This window comes from Urocitellus parryii, chromosome 3, assembly GCF_045843805.1.
Source record: "Urocitellus parryii isolate mUroPar1 chromosome 3, mUroPar1.hap1, whole genome shotgun sequence".
Taxonomy (NCBI): domain Eukaryota; kingdom Metazoa; phylum Chordata; class Mammalia; order Rodentia; family Sciuridae; genus Urocitellus; species Urocitellus parryii.
In genome coordinates, this window is record NC_135533.1 from 106,643,561 (window position 1) to 106,655,772 (window position 12,212).

Consider the following 12,212-nt stretch of genomic DNA (forward strand, 5'->3'; position numbering starts at 1 on the left):
TGCAATCTATGAACCAGTAAATAATCCCTCATCAGACAACAAGTCTACTGATGAGAAATAAACTTCTGTTGTTTATAAGCCACCCGGACTATGGCATTTTGTTATAGCAGCCTCAAAAAGATAGTGTCAGTGTCTATACAGGTTCTTTTCAAGAGGGCAATGCACAGCTTACTGTCTTGCCCTTAGACTTCAGACGGCTTTTCTGTGCTAAGCCCAGGAAGTCTCTCTGCCCAAGGCTTAGACACTTGCCCCTGTGTCCTCCCAAGTCACAGATCACAGGGACCAGGATTTGGCAGTGATGTCTTGCTGAGAACTTTCTGATCTCGTAACTTTTCTTGGCATGTGAGGAAAGAAACAGGGGCTAGAAACACAAATCTGACCAGTTTGGAGGGTGGGGAAGACACACACTCAGAACCCTCTGAGTAGTAAGTTATGTTGTTCTTTGAATTCTCTGTGTAGAAGCCATGGGTGATACCATGCTGCCCCTAAACTCAAGACCATGTTGTTGCTGCAGTTATGCAAAAACCAGCACTTTATTCATTCCAGCAAGTGTGCAGTTGTATGCTGCCTGGTTATCAAAGCCCTGAAGCCATGTGGGTGCCAGAAGGAACTTGGAAAAGTGTTCCATGCTAGGTGCAGGCAGGGGTTATGCTTTTGGAAGAGGGTGGGAGAACCTCTGGGTAGTCTCAAGTCTCCTGTGCAGTGGCTGCCCCAGCCTCAAGTAGTAGCATGCCTGCCTCCAGTGCCAATGTGCCCAGCAGGGGGGGTTGGCTTTTCTGAAGCTGGATCACCACCCTCTTGGAATAATAGCAGTTTCTATGCCATCTACATAGGACACTGGGGGGAAGGAGTGGGTGGGCACTGGTACCCATCTCACCATGGTCTTTCTTACCTTCCTCAAGCTGTGGGCACCGCTGTGCCTGCGGATGGCGGCAAGCAGGGCTGATCGCTCGCTCTCTGCCTCCGTGTAGGATGGTTTCTTTGGCCCTCCCTCCAAAGTGTGTTCTGCAGTCTAGAATATTAATAGTGTCAACACATTTCACTCCAAAGATGGAGAAATATTAACTGTGAAACAGCTTGAAAGAAAATACTGCAGAAAGCAGTTGAGGCCTCTAAGATCAATTCCCTGTCTGCTGAAAGGTACATACAGAAGGACTCCAACTTACTATAGTTCAACTTTATCATGTTATGAAAGTATATAGGAAGACCAGTTTCTTTTTAATAAGTTACATGAGATATTCAATACATTTTATGAAATAGAAGATTTTGCCCAAATGGAGAACAACCTAAATATTCTGAGCACGTTTAGGGTAGGTTACACTACACTATGATGTGTTCTGGGTAAGGTGTATTAAATGCATTTTTAATTTCCAATATTTTTAACTTTCCATGGACTTACCAGGACACAACCTCATTCAAAGTCAAAGACATGTAAAAAAGAATCAAATATTGTATATTTGGGGTAGCATCAAATGTTGCCTCTTAATGACAGATCACACCTGTTATCTGTCCTGTCTTCCCAAGGCTGAAATGTGTGGTGATTTCCTGCCTCCCTGAATAAGAATCCTGGGTCCCTACTAATAAGTGTGTAGCATTGGGCCAGGACACTTAGCTTTACTGAATCTCAGTTTCCTTATCTGCAAACTAGAGGAAATTATACCCTATCATTAGTGTTAGCTTCACAGGCAACATTTTTGACATGTTAAATGCTTAGATAATGGAGGAAGAATGTCATAATTTTGCTTCTTGTGCTATTGGAGAGTTACAACATGCTGATGCTACAAATAAAGTCATGTGCCACATAACAGTTCAGTCAAGAATGGATCACATGTACAACACTGGTCCCATAAGATTACAGAGCTGAAAAATTCCTGTTGCCTAGTGACACTGTAGGCACCCTGCCATCCTGTAGCCTTTGCTCACACATTTGGGTGATGCTGCTATAAACAAATCTATGTGCTGCCAGTCATATAAAAGGATAGTATGTACAATTACACATGGCACATAATTCTTGATAATAATAACAAATGACTAAGTTATGATTTATGTATTTACTATAATCTTTATGATTACAGCAAACTCCTACTTGTAAAATAATGTTTTGTATACAATGTGCCATGTTACATCAGCAGCAGTCTCACACACCTTGTGTCTTCCATGTCTTTTTTTCTTGGTATTAGGGATTGAACTTAGGGGCACTCGACCACTGAGCCACATCCCCAGCTCTATTTTGTATTTTATTTAGAGACAGGGTCTCACTGAGTTGCTTAGGGCCTCACTTTTGCTGAGGCTAGCTTTAAACTCACAATCCTCCTGCCTCAGTCCCCTATACTGCTGGGATTACAGATGTGTGCCACCATGCCCAACCTACCATGTCTCTTTCTGCAGCAAGAGGCCATGTCTAGTGACTGATCTATACCATACAGGTTTGTGTGAGCACACTCCATGATGTTTGCATAATGATGATATCAACAAGCAAAACAGTTCTTAGATTGTATCTCCATTGTTAAACAACACAGGATTGCAGAGTAAAGCAGTGGTGTTGTCTGGATTTTTTATTTGCCCACTTCAGTATGCTATAATTTGGGTCTTAAATGTTCCAGAGGCTCATGTGTTAAAGGCTTGGTCCTCAGCTTGGAAAGTGGGGGAATCATTAGGATGTGGAGCCTAGTGGGATGTCCTAGGTTATTGGGGAGTGGCCTTCAAGGATATATGAGGTGCTGGTCTCTAATTCTCTCCTTTGGCTTCCTGGCCATCGGGTAAGCAAATCTGCCCCACCATGTACTCCCACCATAATGTGATGCCTTTCCACAGGTCCAAAAGTAATGGGCCAGCTGACTATAAACTGAAACCTCCAATCTGTGAGCCAAAATAAACCTGTCTTTTATTTAAGTTGGGTATCTTGAGGTTTTATGTCACAGTACTAGAAAGGTGACTAACACACAACGTTTGAAGTCCAATATGTGCAGGGTCCCACCATACAGCCTCTCTATTTCTCCTGCCGGGTGGATGGACATTCATTGACTGACATCTTTTACTCTCATGTTTGAGCCTGAAAAACCAAAACACATTCATTTTAGCCTCTTTACTAGTTCTATTCAAATATTCTTGAGGAAAGGAGGAGATAGATATTCTAGTTAAAAATGAAACCTGTGTGTTAATCCTTATTGCTATGCTTTTCCTGTCTTTCCTCTGATCCTCTTATAAAAATCTAGGACAGGTGTGGGTGTTCTGGTCAGGATCTCCCTTCACCTGTTTCCCCCATGGCCAGTGCATTCACCTTTCGGAGTTTTTCCTTCCCTCCTGCAGAGTGGATAGCTTCCATCAGGGCGCTGTGCAAGGACGTATCTTTTGGAACTGGCCTCTGGACAACAGGTTTAAATTTTTTCTTTGGCCCAAAAATGCTGGGTGGCAATGTACCATCTGTTTCATGCACATCTGTAGATAATGAATTGGGTTTTTGTTCCATTTCTAGGACAATGTGGCTACTAGTGCTGGGCACTTTGGGAGAGTCAGGAGGCTTGCTTTTGTCTGGGGCTCCTGTATAGCCATTCACCAGTGCCCTGCTGGAGCTCTGAGCATCTGCCAGGCGTGGAGGGGGCGGGTGTGCCCTGTCCAGTGTGAGCCCAGGGTCAGATGCTGAGCTGGTCTTTTGGTTACTCACGCCTTGCTTTTCATTGAAACCACAGCTCTGTCCCACAGAAACATGATCCTTCTGGGAAGATCTGACTAGTGGGAAATAAGAGCTTCTGTGGACAGTGGCAGGACAGTCTTGAGTAGACAACTTCCCACATGTGCTGCTGACCTCCCCTCTAGGCTGAGCTCCCGCGGCTGACTCTCCCCCAGCATTGCTGGGAAGGCTGACTCCAGGCTGCTTTGCCTCATGTGTATGTCCTCGTGCCTCTGAGTACAGGTTGGGGGCTGTGTCATGCTTCACAGTGACAGGCTCTCCTGGTAGCTGTGGTGCTCTACCCACATGACACTTTTCCACATTATTGTGCTGCCTCACCACATCAGTATGAACTTTGGGAGGTCCGATCCGCTTGGCAATCGCAGAGGCCACATACTGGCTGGATGTTCTTCTCTGAGGTTTGAGGAATGTGACTTCTGTGGTGTTAGCTGCTGGCACTTTCATGTGACAAGTGACTGAGGAGGGTGGTCGGCTACTCCCCTCTTCCAGGTGTGTCCTGCATTCTTGGGGGCCAGCCTGCTGCTGGGGTGCAGTCAATGTTGGGGCCACCTGGAGTCTGTTATTGGGCTGTGGCTTGGCTGGCATGGTGGTGGTGGTGGTGGAGGGGTTCCTCCTGGCTGAGCAATCTGTGGGCTGGTTCAGCTGCTTCTCCAATGAGCTGCACCTCCAGAACTCCTTGACTTTCCCAATGGGTTGAGCTTCTGTTTCAATAACAGACGATGAGATGGGTATGGTCCTGCTGCTGTTCACATGGGGGCTCACCAGATTCCCCAGCTCATCGATCTTAATGGCGCCCGTGGAGAGGGACACATTTCTGTCATAGCATCTCATCTCTGACTTGGGAGGAACAATTTTGTAGGTAGTGAGGCCGCACTTCAGTCCGTAACTTCCCCTGGGGGTTTGGCCTTGCTGATACCATGATGGTGGTGCTGAGACAGTGGTTTTTCCGTTGCTTTCCTTTTTACTTTTTGGCTGTAAATTCACCCTCTGGGCAGGATGTGTTGTCTCACTGTAAGCTAGAACAGGCAATTTCCCTTTCTCCTTTGCACTTAGGCCATCTATTTGAAGTTTTGAAATGAAAGAAGTCACCTTGGGCCCTATTTCAACGAAATTCCCATCTTGAGAGGTACTGGATTGGGTTTCCTTTCTGAGGTCATAGGAAGGAGTGTAGGGGTCAGGAGCTTCTTCCCTCATCCTTTCATGAGGCTGGCTGTGCCCAGCCTGAAATGAGGCCTGGGGGTCTCTTCTGCAGGCAACGCTCCCCATGTCAAAAGAACCAGCATTGTTGTTTCTATTGGAAAACAGTCCTGAATCTACAGGATCATCTGAAACTTCCCCAATGAACGTCACTGGGATGGAATCTGCGTCACTGTTGGGGATGATGGCATCCTGCATACTGTGGTGGGTCACACCATTTGTGGAGCTGGTTAGTGAGCTAGTGTCTGTTTCATAACTCTCTTCCATTTCTGAAAGAAAGACAAATGCAAGTCACTGGTCAACTCGGCACGCACAATCACCATACTGATGACCTAATCATGACCATGACTTTGACTTCCCTAGGGCGACTTTGAGTAAACTACTTACACTTGTGTTAATTTTTTTTTATTTGTAATCTACATTACCTGGGGCCAGAATTTCAACTTTCATAAACTACAAAAGATCTGTTTGCAGATCTATGATGCTTCCAGGTAATAGTTCAGTTATAACATCTTGCCAATGCTGTTCAATAAGAAATAGATTTCTAAATCCAAGCTTCTGGAAAAATCTATTTTCAACACAGAAGCATGAAAGTGAACTTGACCTCAGGATTTCCTGTGCCCACCAGGAGCATGGCAAGACATACAAAACTTGCTCTAGCTTTAACTTCTTAAAGAGAATGACCAAGCCTGTGTTCCACAGAGTTGTCAACTCTTCTAACTGCTGAGTGAGGCAGTGGGTCATGTGTTCACAGATTGTGGGACACTGTACAGCTACGTCAATCATAGCTGGGAAAGAAACTGGAAAGCAAGTTGGATGCAACTACTGATCAGTTTTATAATCTGTTTCCTTTTTCTGGTTTTAAGGCATCAGCAACATCAAATTTCTAGTTTACTTTCAATTTGTGCCTTAGAGAAAGTAACATAGCTCTTTTGTTTGAAAGATTTTTTTATTTGTTTACTGAAATTATTTGCACCTGCCCTGACCTTAATAGTATTAATCCCTGCCCCCTATATAGCAACAGAATAAAACGTTCCATGGGATGCTCCTATATAAATGGGTCTAATGGACAAAACTTTGTGCCTTTCCTTTTTAGCAAGTACAGGGTTACAAGTTTTAATAAAAACATCTATTTATCTTTGTGCACCTTCTGTTTCCATATCCAGACCTTTTCATTTTCTTAAATGTATATGGGATACTTTTTAATATGCAAAATTAGTATTAATCAGAGCACATTAATTAAGCACATCTTAAACAGTCATTCAGACATTTCCATGTACTGCTTGGAGCCCTGATGGAAAGATGTCCATTAAAAACCATGCTCCCCTGAGAGCTCAGTCCTCAAATCCAGTTCAACCTTCAAGTTCAAGACCTCCTGAGAGTTCAGCCCCCAAGTCCTATCTCTAGGATGATGCTGTAAAACCCTCTGAAGACTTCTTCCCTGGGTACTTATACAAAAGTGTACTCAGAAATACTAAACTTCAACAGATATGGCCACATAGTATACCACCAAAATAGTAGGTTGGTGGCTCTTACCTTCTAGGTCTTCATCAAGTTCTGCCAAGGTCTTATGGAATTGTCCAGTAATGAATAGTTCTTCATCATTATTTAAGACGATTATAGCTTTCTCAGATCTAGGGAAGTCCAAAGAGTAAGAAAAATCACTTATTTACTTCTCTCAGTATTGATATAATGAACTCCTTTCTAGAAATATTTGAGAATGGGACAGTTCATCAAATTCAAGCAGTCACGTACTGCTTAGCCCACCATTGCCCTTGGAACTACTGATAGATTGTGTATTTGTGAGTGATGTGTATGTTCATACGTATGGTATGTATATGTATATGTGAGCATGTGTGTATTGGAGATGTGTATGTGGCATGTGTGCATATATGGGGTGAATGTGTTGTATGTGATGTGGTTTGTATGTGGTATTTGGTATATTTGGGGTATGTGTGTGCATGTGATCCCAAAGCGTTAGCAATACCCAAACCACACAAAGTGCCATTCAGTCTGCAGCCCAAAGTCCAATTTTAAATTCTGCTGCACAATTCTAAGCAGGAAGAGTAAATCAGGCAGTATACCAGACTTCAAACTATACTACAGAACAAAAGTAACAAAAAAAAGCATGGTACTGGTACCAAAACAGGCTGGTGGACCAATGGTACAGAATAGAGGACACAGAGACCAATCCACAAAATTACAACTATCTTATATTTGACAAAGGGGCTAAAAGCATGCAATGGAGGAAGGATAGCATCTTTAACAAATGGTGCTGGGAAAACTGGAAATCCATATGCAACAAAATGAAACTGAATCCCCTTCTCTCGCCATGTACTAAAGTTAACTCAAAATGGATCAAGGAGCTTGATATCAAAACAGAGACTCTGTGTCTGATAAAAGAAAAAGTTGGCTCCAGTCTACATACTGTGGGGTCGGGCTCCAAATTCCTCAATAGGACACCCATAGCACAAGAGTTAATAACTAGAATCAACAAATGGGACTTACTTAAACTAAAAAGTTTTTTCTCAGCAAGAGAAACAATAAGAGAGGTAAATAGGGAGCCTACATCCTGGGAACAAATTTTTACTCCTCACACTTCAGATAGAGCCCTAGTATCCAGAATACACAAAGAACTCAAAATATGAAATAATAGGAAAACAAATAACCCAATCAACAAATGGGCCAAGGACCTGAACAGACACTTCTCAGGAGGACATACAATCAATCAACAAGTACATGAAAAAATGCTCACCATCTCTAGCAGTCAGAGAAATGCAAATCAAAACCACCCTAAGATACCATCTCACTCCAGTAAGATTGGCAGCCATTATGAAGTCAAACAACAACAAGTGCTGGCGAGGATGTGGGGAAAAGGGTACACTTGTACATTGTTGGTGGGACTGCAAATTGGTGCGGCCAATATGGAAAGCAGTATGGAGATTCCTTGGAAAGCTGGGAATAGAACCACCATTTGACCCAGCTATTCCCCTTCTCGGACTATTCCCTAAAGACCTTAAAAGAGCGTAGTATAGGGATACTGCTACATCGATGTTCATAGCAGCACAATTCACAATAGCTAGACTGTGGAACCAACCTAGATGCCCTTCAATAGATGAATGGATAAAAAAAAATGTGGCATTTATACACAATGGAGTATTACTCAGCACTAAAAAATGACAAAATCATGGCATCTGCAGGGAAATGGATGGCACTAGAGCAGATTATGCTAAGTGAAGCTAGCCAATCCCTAAAAAAAACAAATGCCAAATGTCTTCTTTGATATAAGGAGAGCAACTAAGAACAGAGCAGGGAGGAAGAGCATGAGAAGATGATTAACATTAAACAGGGACGAAAAGTAGGAGGGAAAGGGAGAGAGAAGGGAAACTGCATGGAAATGGAAGGAGACCCTCACGGTTATACAAAATTATATATAAGAGGAAGTGAGGGGAAAGGGGAAAAAAAACAAGGGAGAGAAATGAAGTACAGTAGATGGGGTAGAGAGAGAAGAGGGGAGGGGACGGGAGGGGAGGGGGGATAGTAGAGGATAGGAAAGGCAGTGGAATACAACAGACACTAGTATGGCAGTATGTAAAAACGTGGATGTGTAACCGATGTGATTCTGCAATCTGTATACCGGGTAAAAATGGGAGTCCATAATCCACTTGAATCAAATGTATGAAATATTATATGTCAAGAGCTATGTAATGTTTTGAACAACCAATAATAATAATAAAAAAGAAATTAGCCAATCCCAAAAAACCAAATGCTGAATGTTTTCTCTGATATAAGGAGGCTAATTCATAGTGGGATAGGGAGCGGGAGCATGGGAGGAATAGATGAACTCTAGATAGGGCAGAGGGGTTGAAGGGGACGGGAGCAGTTATGGGGTTATTAGTGATGGTGGAATGTGATGATCATTATTATCCAAAGTACAGGTATGAAGACATGAATCGGTTAAATATACCGTGTACACAATAAGAGATATGAAAAATTGTGCTCTATATGTGTAATAAGAATTGTAATACAGTCTGCTGTCATATATAAATTAAAAAATAAAAATCTGAAATAAAAAAAAATAAATAAAAATTTAAAAAAAAATTCTGCTGCACAAAACAAGTTCATGTGCAATGGAATATGCTTGCATACTTGTGTCACCCAGCAGCAGTCACCTATACCTAGCACCTGGTAATAAGGAGTAGGAATATGAATCCCCAGGATGCACATGTAATATGGTAGCCAGGAGCTGGTCCAGCTCATTCCTATGTGTTAAGCTGTCCCTGAGCACTTGGGTTTTCTCTCAGTGACCCTCAGGGCCCCAGTGATGAAGGCTGTAGGCTCTGGCACAGGGCATGGCCATGCAGCTCACATTGTCAAGAGAACCTTGGGGAGGACATTTCAAGCTCCTTGGGTGGTTTCCAGAAGCCCTGTCAACTTTTTAAGCTCATACCTTCATCTGTGCCGTCCCTAGCGGTGACCCACCTGCCAAATTCTGAAAAAGGACAGACTTGCCATTCCTCTATAATAAGGGGCTTTCATATATTCTTTGATCTGTTCCTTTGTCATGTTTTTATTCTGGCTTAATTCTTGCACTGGGCAGGTGATGGAGGGGACAGGAGCACAAGGGGGAGGGCTGATCATGCCACCCACAGAGCTGTGCTTCCCTGGCCTGCCACTGGGAACATGAAGATAATGGCAAAGGTGACAGCAAACATGTAGCCACTGTAACAAGAGCTCCTATCCTTGCCTCTCATGCTCTTCCCCTATTGCCTCCTCTGAGACCCAATAGGAGGAGATAGCCTGGCAAGCCTTTGTTTCAGAGCAGGTGACCGTCTCATGCCAAGCCCTGAACAGTCCTCTTTAGTATACATTATCTTATTAGAATCCTCACAAACAATTTATGAGATAGGTAGTGTTGTTATCATCATTGTACAGATAAGAAAGTATATACAGAGAGCCTCAGAGACCTGCACAAAGTCACACCAGCATTCAGAGCTAGGTGTACCTGCTCCAAAGCTTGGGCTTTGCCAACCAGGTGGCCTGGCCATGTCTGAGGCCAAGAGGCACAATACAGCCCCCTGTGGCTCAGAGTGTCCCAGAAGATGTCAGCCCGCCTGCTCAGGAGAGCGGGGTGGTGCTTGATTTGCGTCAAGGGGACAATGGCATCCGTGAGACAACTGCTGCCAAAACAATTTGAGAGCTGTCTTTGCAAGGGCTATTGCCTCTATTTTCCTATTGTGCAGAAAACACAGAGACATGTCTAAGGCAATTGTCTCTCTTTAGTGAAAGCTGAAGGTTCTTTTCCGCTGATTGTTAAAATTGAGGACCAATCTCCATCGTTGCTAATCAGGCCCAGATAATGATGCATAAAATATGCCTTGCACAATCCTCACTTACGCAGTGAAGTTTTTATTCTGATAAATGAGTCTTTCTTTCTTTCTTAGTGACTATGTCCATTTGGGAGCCAGGAAGTGGCTTCAGAATCAGTCTCAGCTAATGTCCTCTGACAAGCCAGACAAAGGCGGCTGGTCGGAGATGTGTGTGCATGTGGACCAATTAATAAGGACCACAAGAGGTGCACAATTGTCCTTCCCATTGCTTTGGCCTTAGACTTTAATTATTTGAATGCATTTTATAAAAGCATTTTCTCTTGCATGGAATGTGATGGTATAAATAAATTTAAATATTTAATAAAATACATATCAGAAGAAAATATGGAAATTGATGGACAAAACAATATTTGCAATGGAAAACAGAGCACTTTTAAAATGATTACTCTTGATTTAGGATGCTGAAAGCCCAGCCAAACAAAATTAATTACATACTTTTATTTTGAAGCATTTGCCTTTATTCAGGGTATGTGTGATCATATCACTCAAGGAGGAGCTGAAAAAAATAATATTAATAAGAACTAAAAACAAATTTAAAATAAAAATTACATTGCTTTTGAAAACATTAAAACTAGCAAAAATATGTAAAAATATACCATCTGGGGCTGATAAAGTTGCAATAAAAATGAGACATGCACACTTTTTACTGGTTTTAACTGGAAAGAAATGTAGAAATATACACCAAAATACAGAACAAAAATCACTTTATCTTTGTAGCAACTTTGGTGTGTTAAGTCTCTGTTTTAACAATTTATCTTCAGAAAACAATCCAAAAGAAGGAAAAATATAAACACAACAGTAGTCATTGTATTTATGTGAAGAATTCTAAAATGTCCAGCAGCAGGGAAAACTGTCTAAATCACTGCATGTTGTAAAAATCTTAAAAATCCGTAACTGACAAATCATGAAGCCTATGTAGAAATACAGACCTCTGTGTCATCTAGCACCTTTTGTAAATAAATTAAAAGACTTTTAACTATATGTAGGATAATTACAATGATGTAAAAATAGCATGTGCCACTGGGTATAGTGGTAAATACCTGTAATCCCAGCTACTCAGGAGGCTGTAGCAGGAGGGTCACAAGTTTGAGGTCAGCCTCAACAACTTAGCCAGGCTCTGTCTCAAAATAAAAATATATAAGGGATGGGGACATAGCTCAGTGGTAGAGCTCCTCTGGGTTCAATCCCATGTTGAAAAAATCATGTATGTCATATGCCTGTGGACAAGGGTGGGATAAAAAATCCAGACATCAACAAACCAACCAGTATGATTACTAAAAACCATAGAATTAGGGTAAATGTTTTGTCCTTTTACTTTAGAATCATACTCATTTTAGTAAAAAATGGTTTGAGTGATAAAGTATTTTTAGCGAGCAAAATTTTAAATAACATTTTCATCCTCCAGTTAACAATAATTCTTTTTTTTTTTACAATGGAGTTTACATTTTTTTTTTATACCATGCACAGTTTGCACGACCTTGTTTCCTTATTATTAGCCCCATGATGCCAATACATAGCTATTAGTCTGACCACCATTGTGAGAAGACAGCAGCAGACCAGAGCTGTCTCAGGCCTTTAACATTCTCCTACCCAGGCTTGGCTGCAGCTGCTCCACAGAAAGCATCAGTAGCTAAGCTCCAAAGACTTGGAGATCTGAGCTACTTTCTTCCCTACCTTCACCCAGCTCCCTGCAAAATGACAGCAGGGAACCATCCTGTCCAATTAGCACCAGGAGAAATAGAGGGTTTTTTGACATTTTGTTTTCATTGGCTGAGAAAGTAAATCTGAAATTCACAAGATTTATAAGATCTATTCATAGCACACTGGAGTCAAGCTCTCTTGTCGAAGTATGAGGACTCAAGCTTAGCCCTGTCCCCTTGTGTCTGTATTACTCTTTACTGCCCTGTCCCTTCACAGGCTTGTCTAGGGATGGT

General features: G+C 42.2%; 1 protein-coding gene across 1 annotated transcript in view; it reads right to left on the minus strand.

Moving 5' to 3' along the window:
• Window positions 1-12,212, minus strand: part of Cobl (cordon-bleu WH2 repeat protein) — a 268,552-nt gene that overhangs the window by 15,459 nt on the left and 240,881 nt on the right. Inside the window, exons 12-14 of the mRNA XM_026403670.2 lie at window positions 6,425-6,522; window positions 3,281-5,157; window positions 893-1,012 (exon numbers count right to left, since the gene is read on the minus strand). Coding sequence (XP_026259455.2) covers window positions 893-1,012; window positions 3,281-5,157; window positions 6,425-6,522 — 2,095 coding nt within the window. The remainder of the gene's footprint in view (window positions 1-892; window positions 1,013-3,280; window positions 5,158-6,424; window positions 6,523-12,212) is intronic.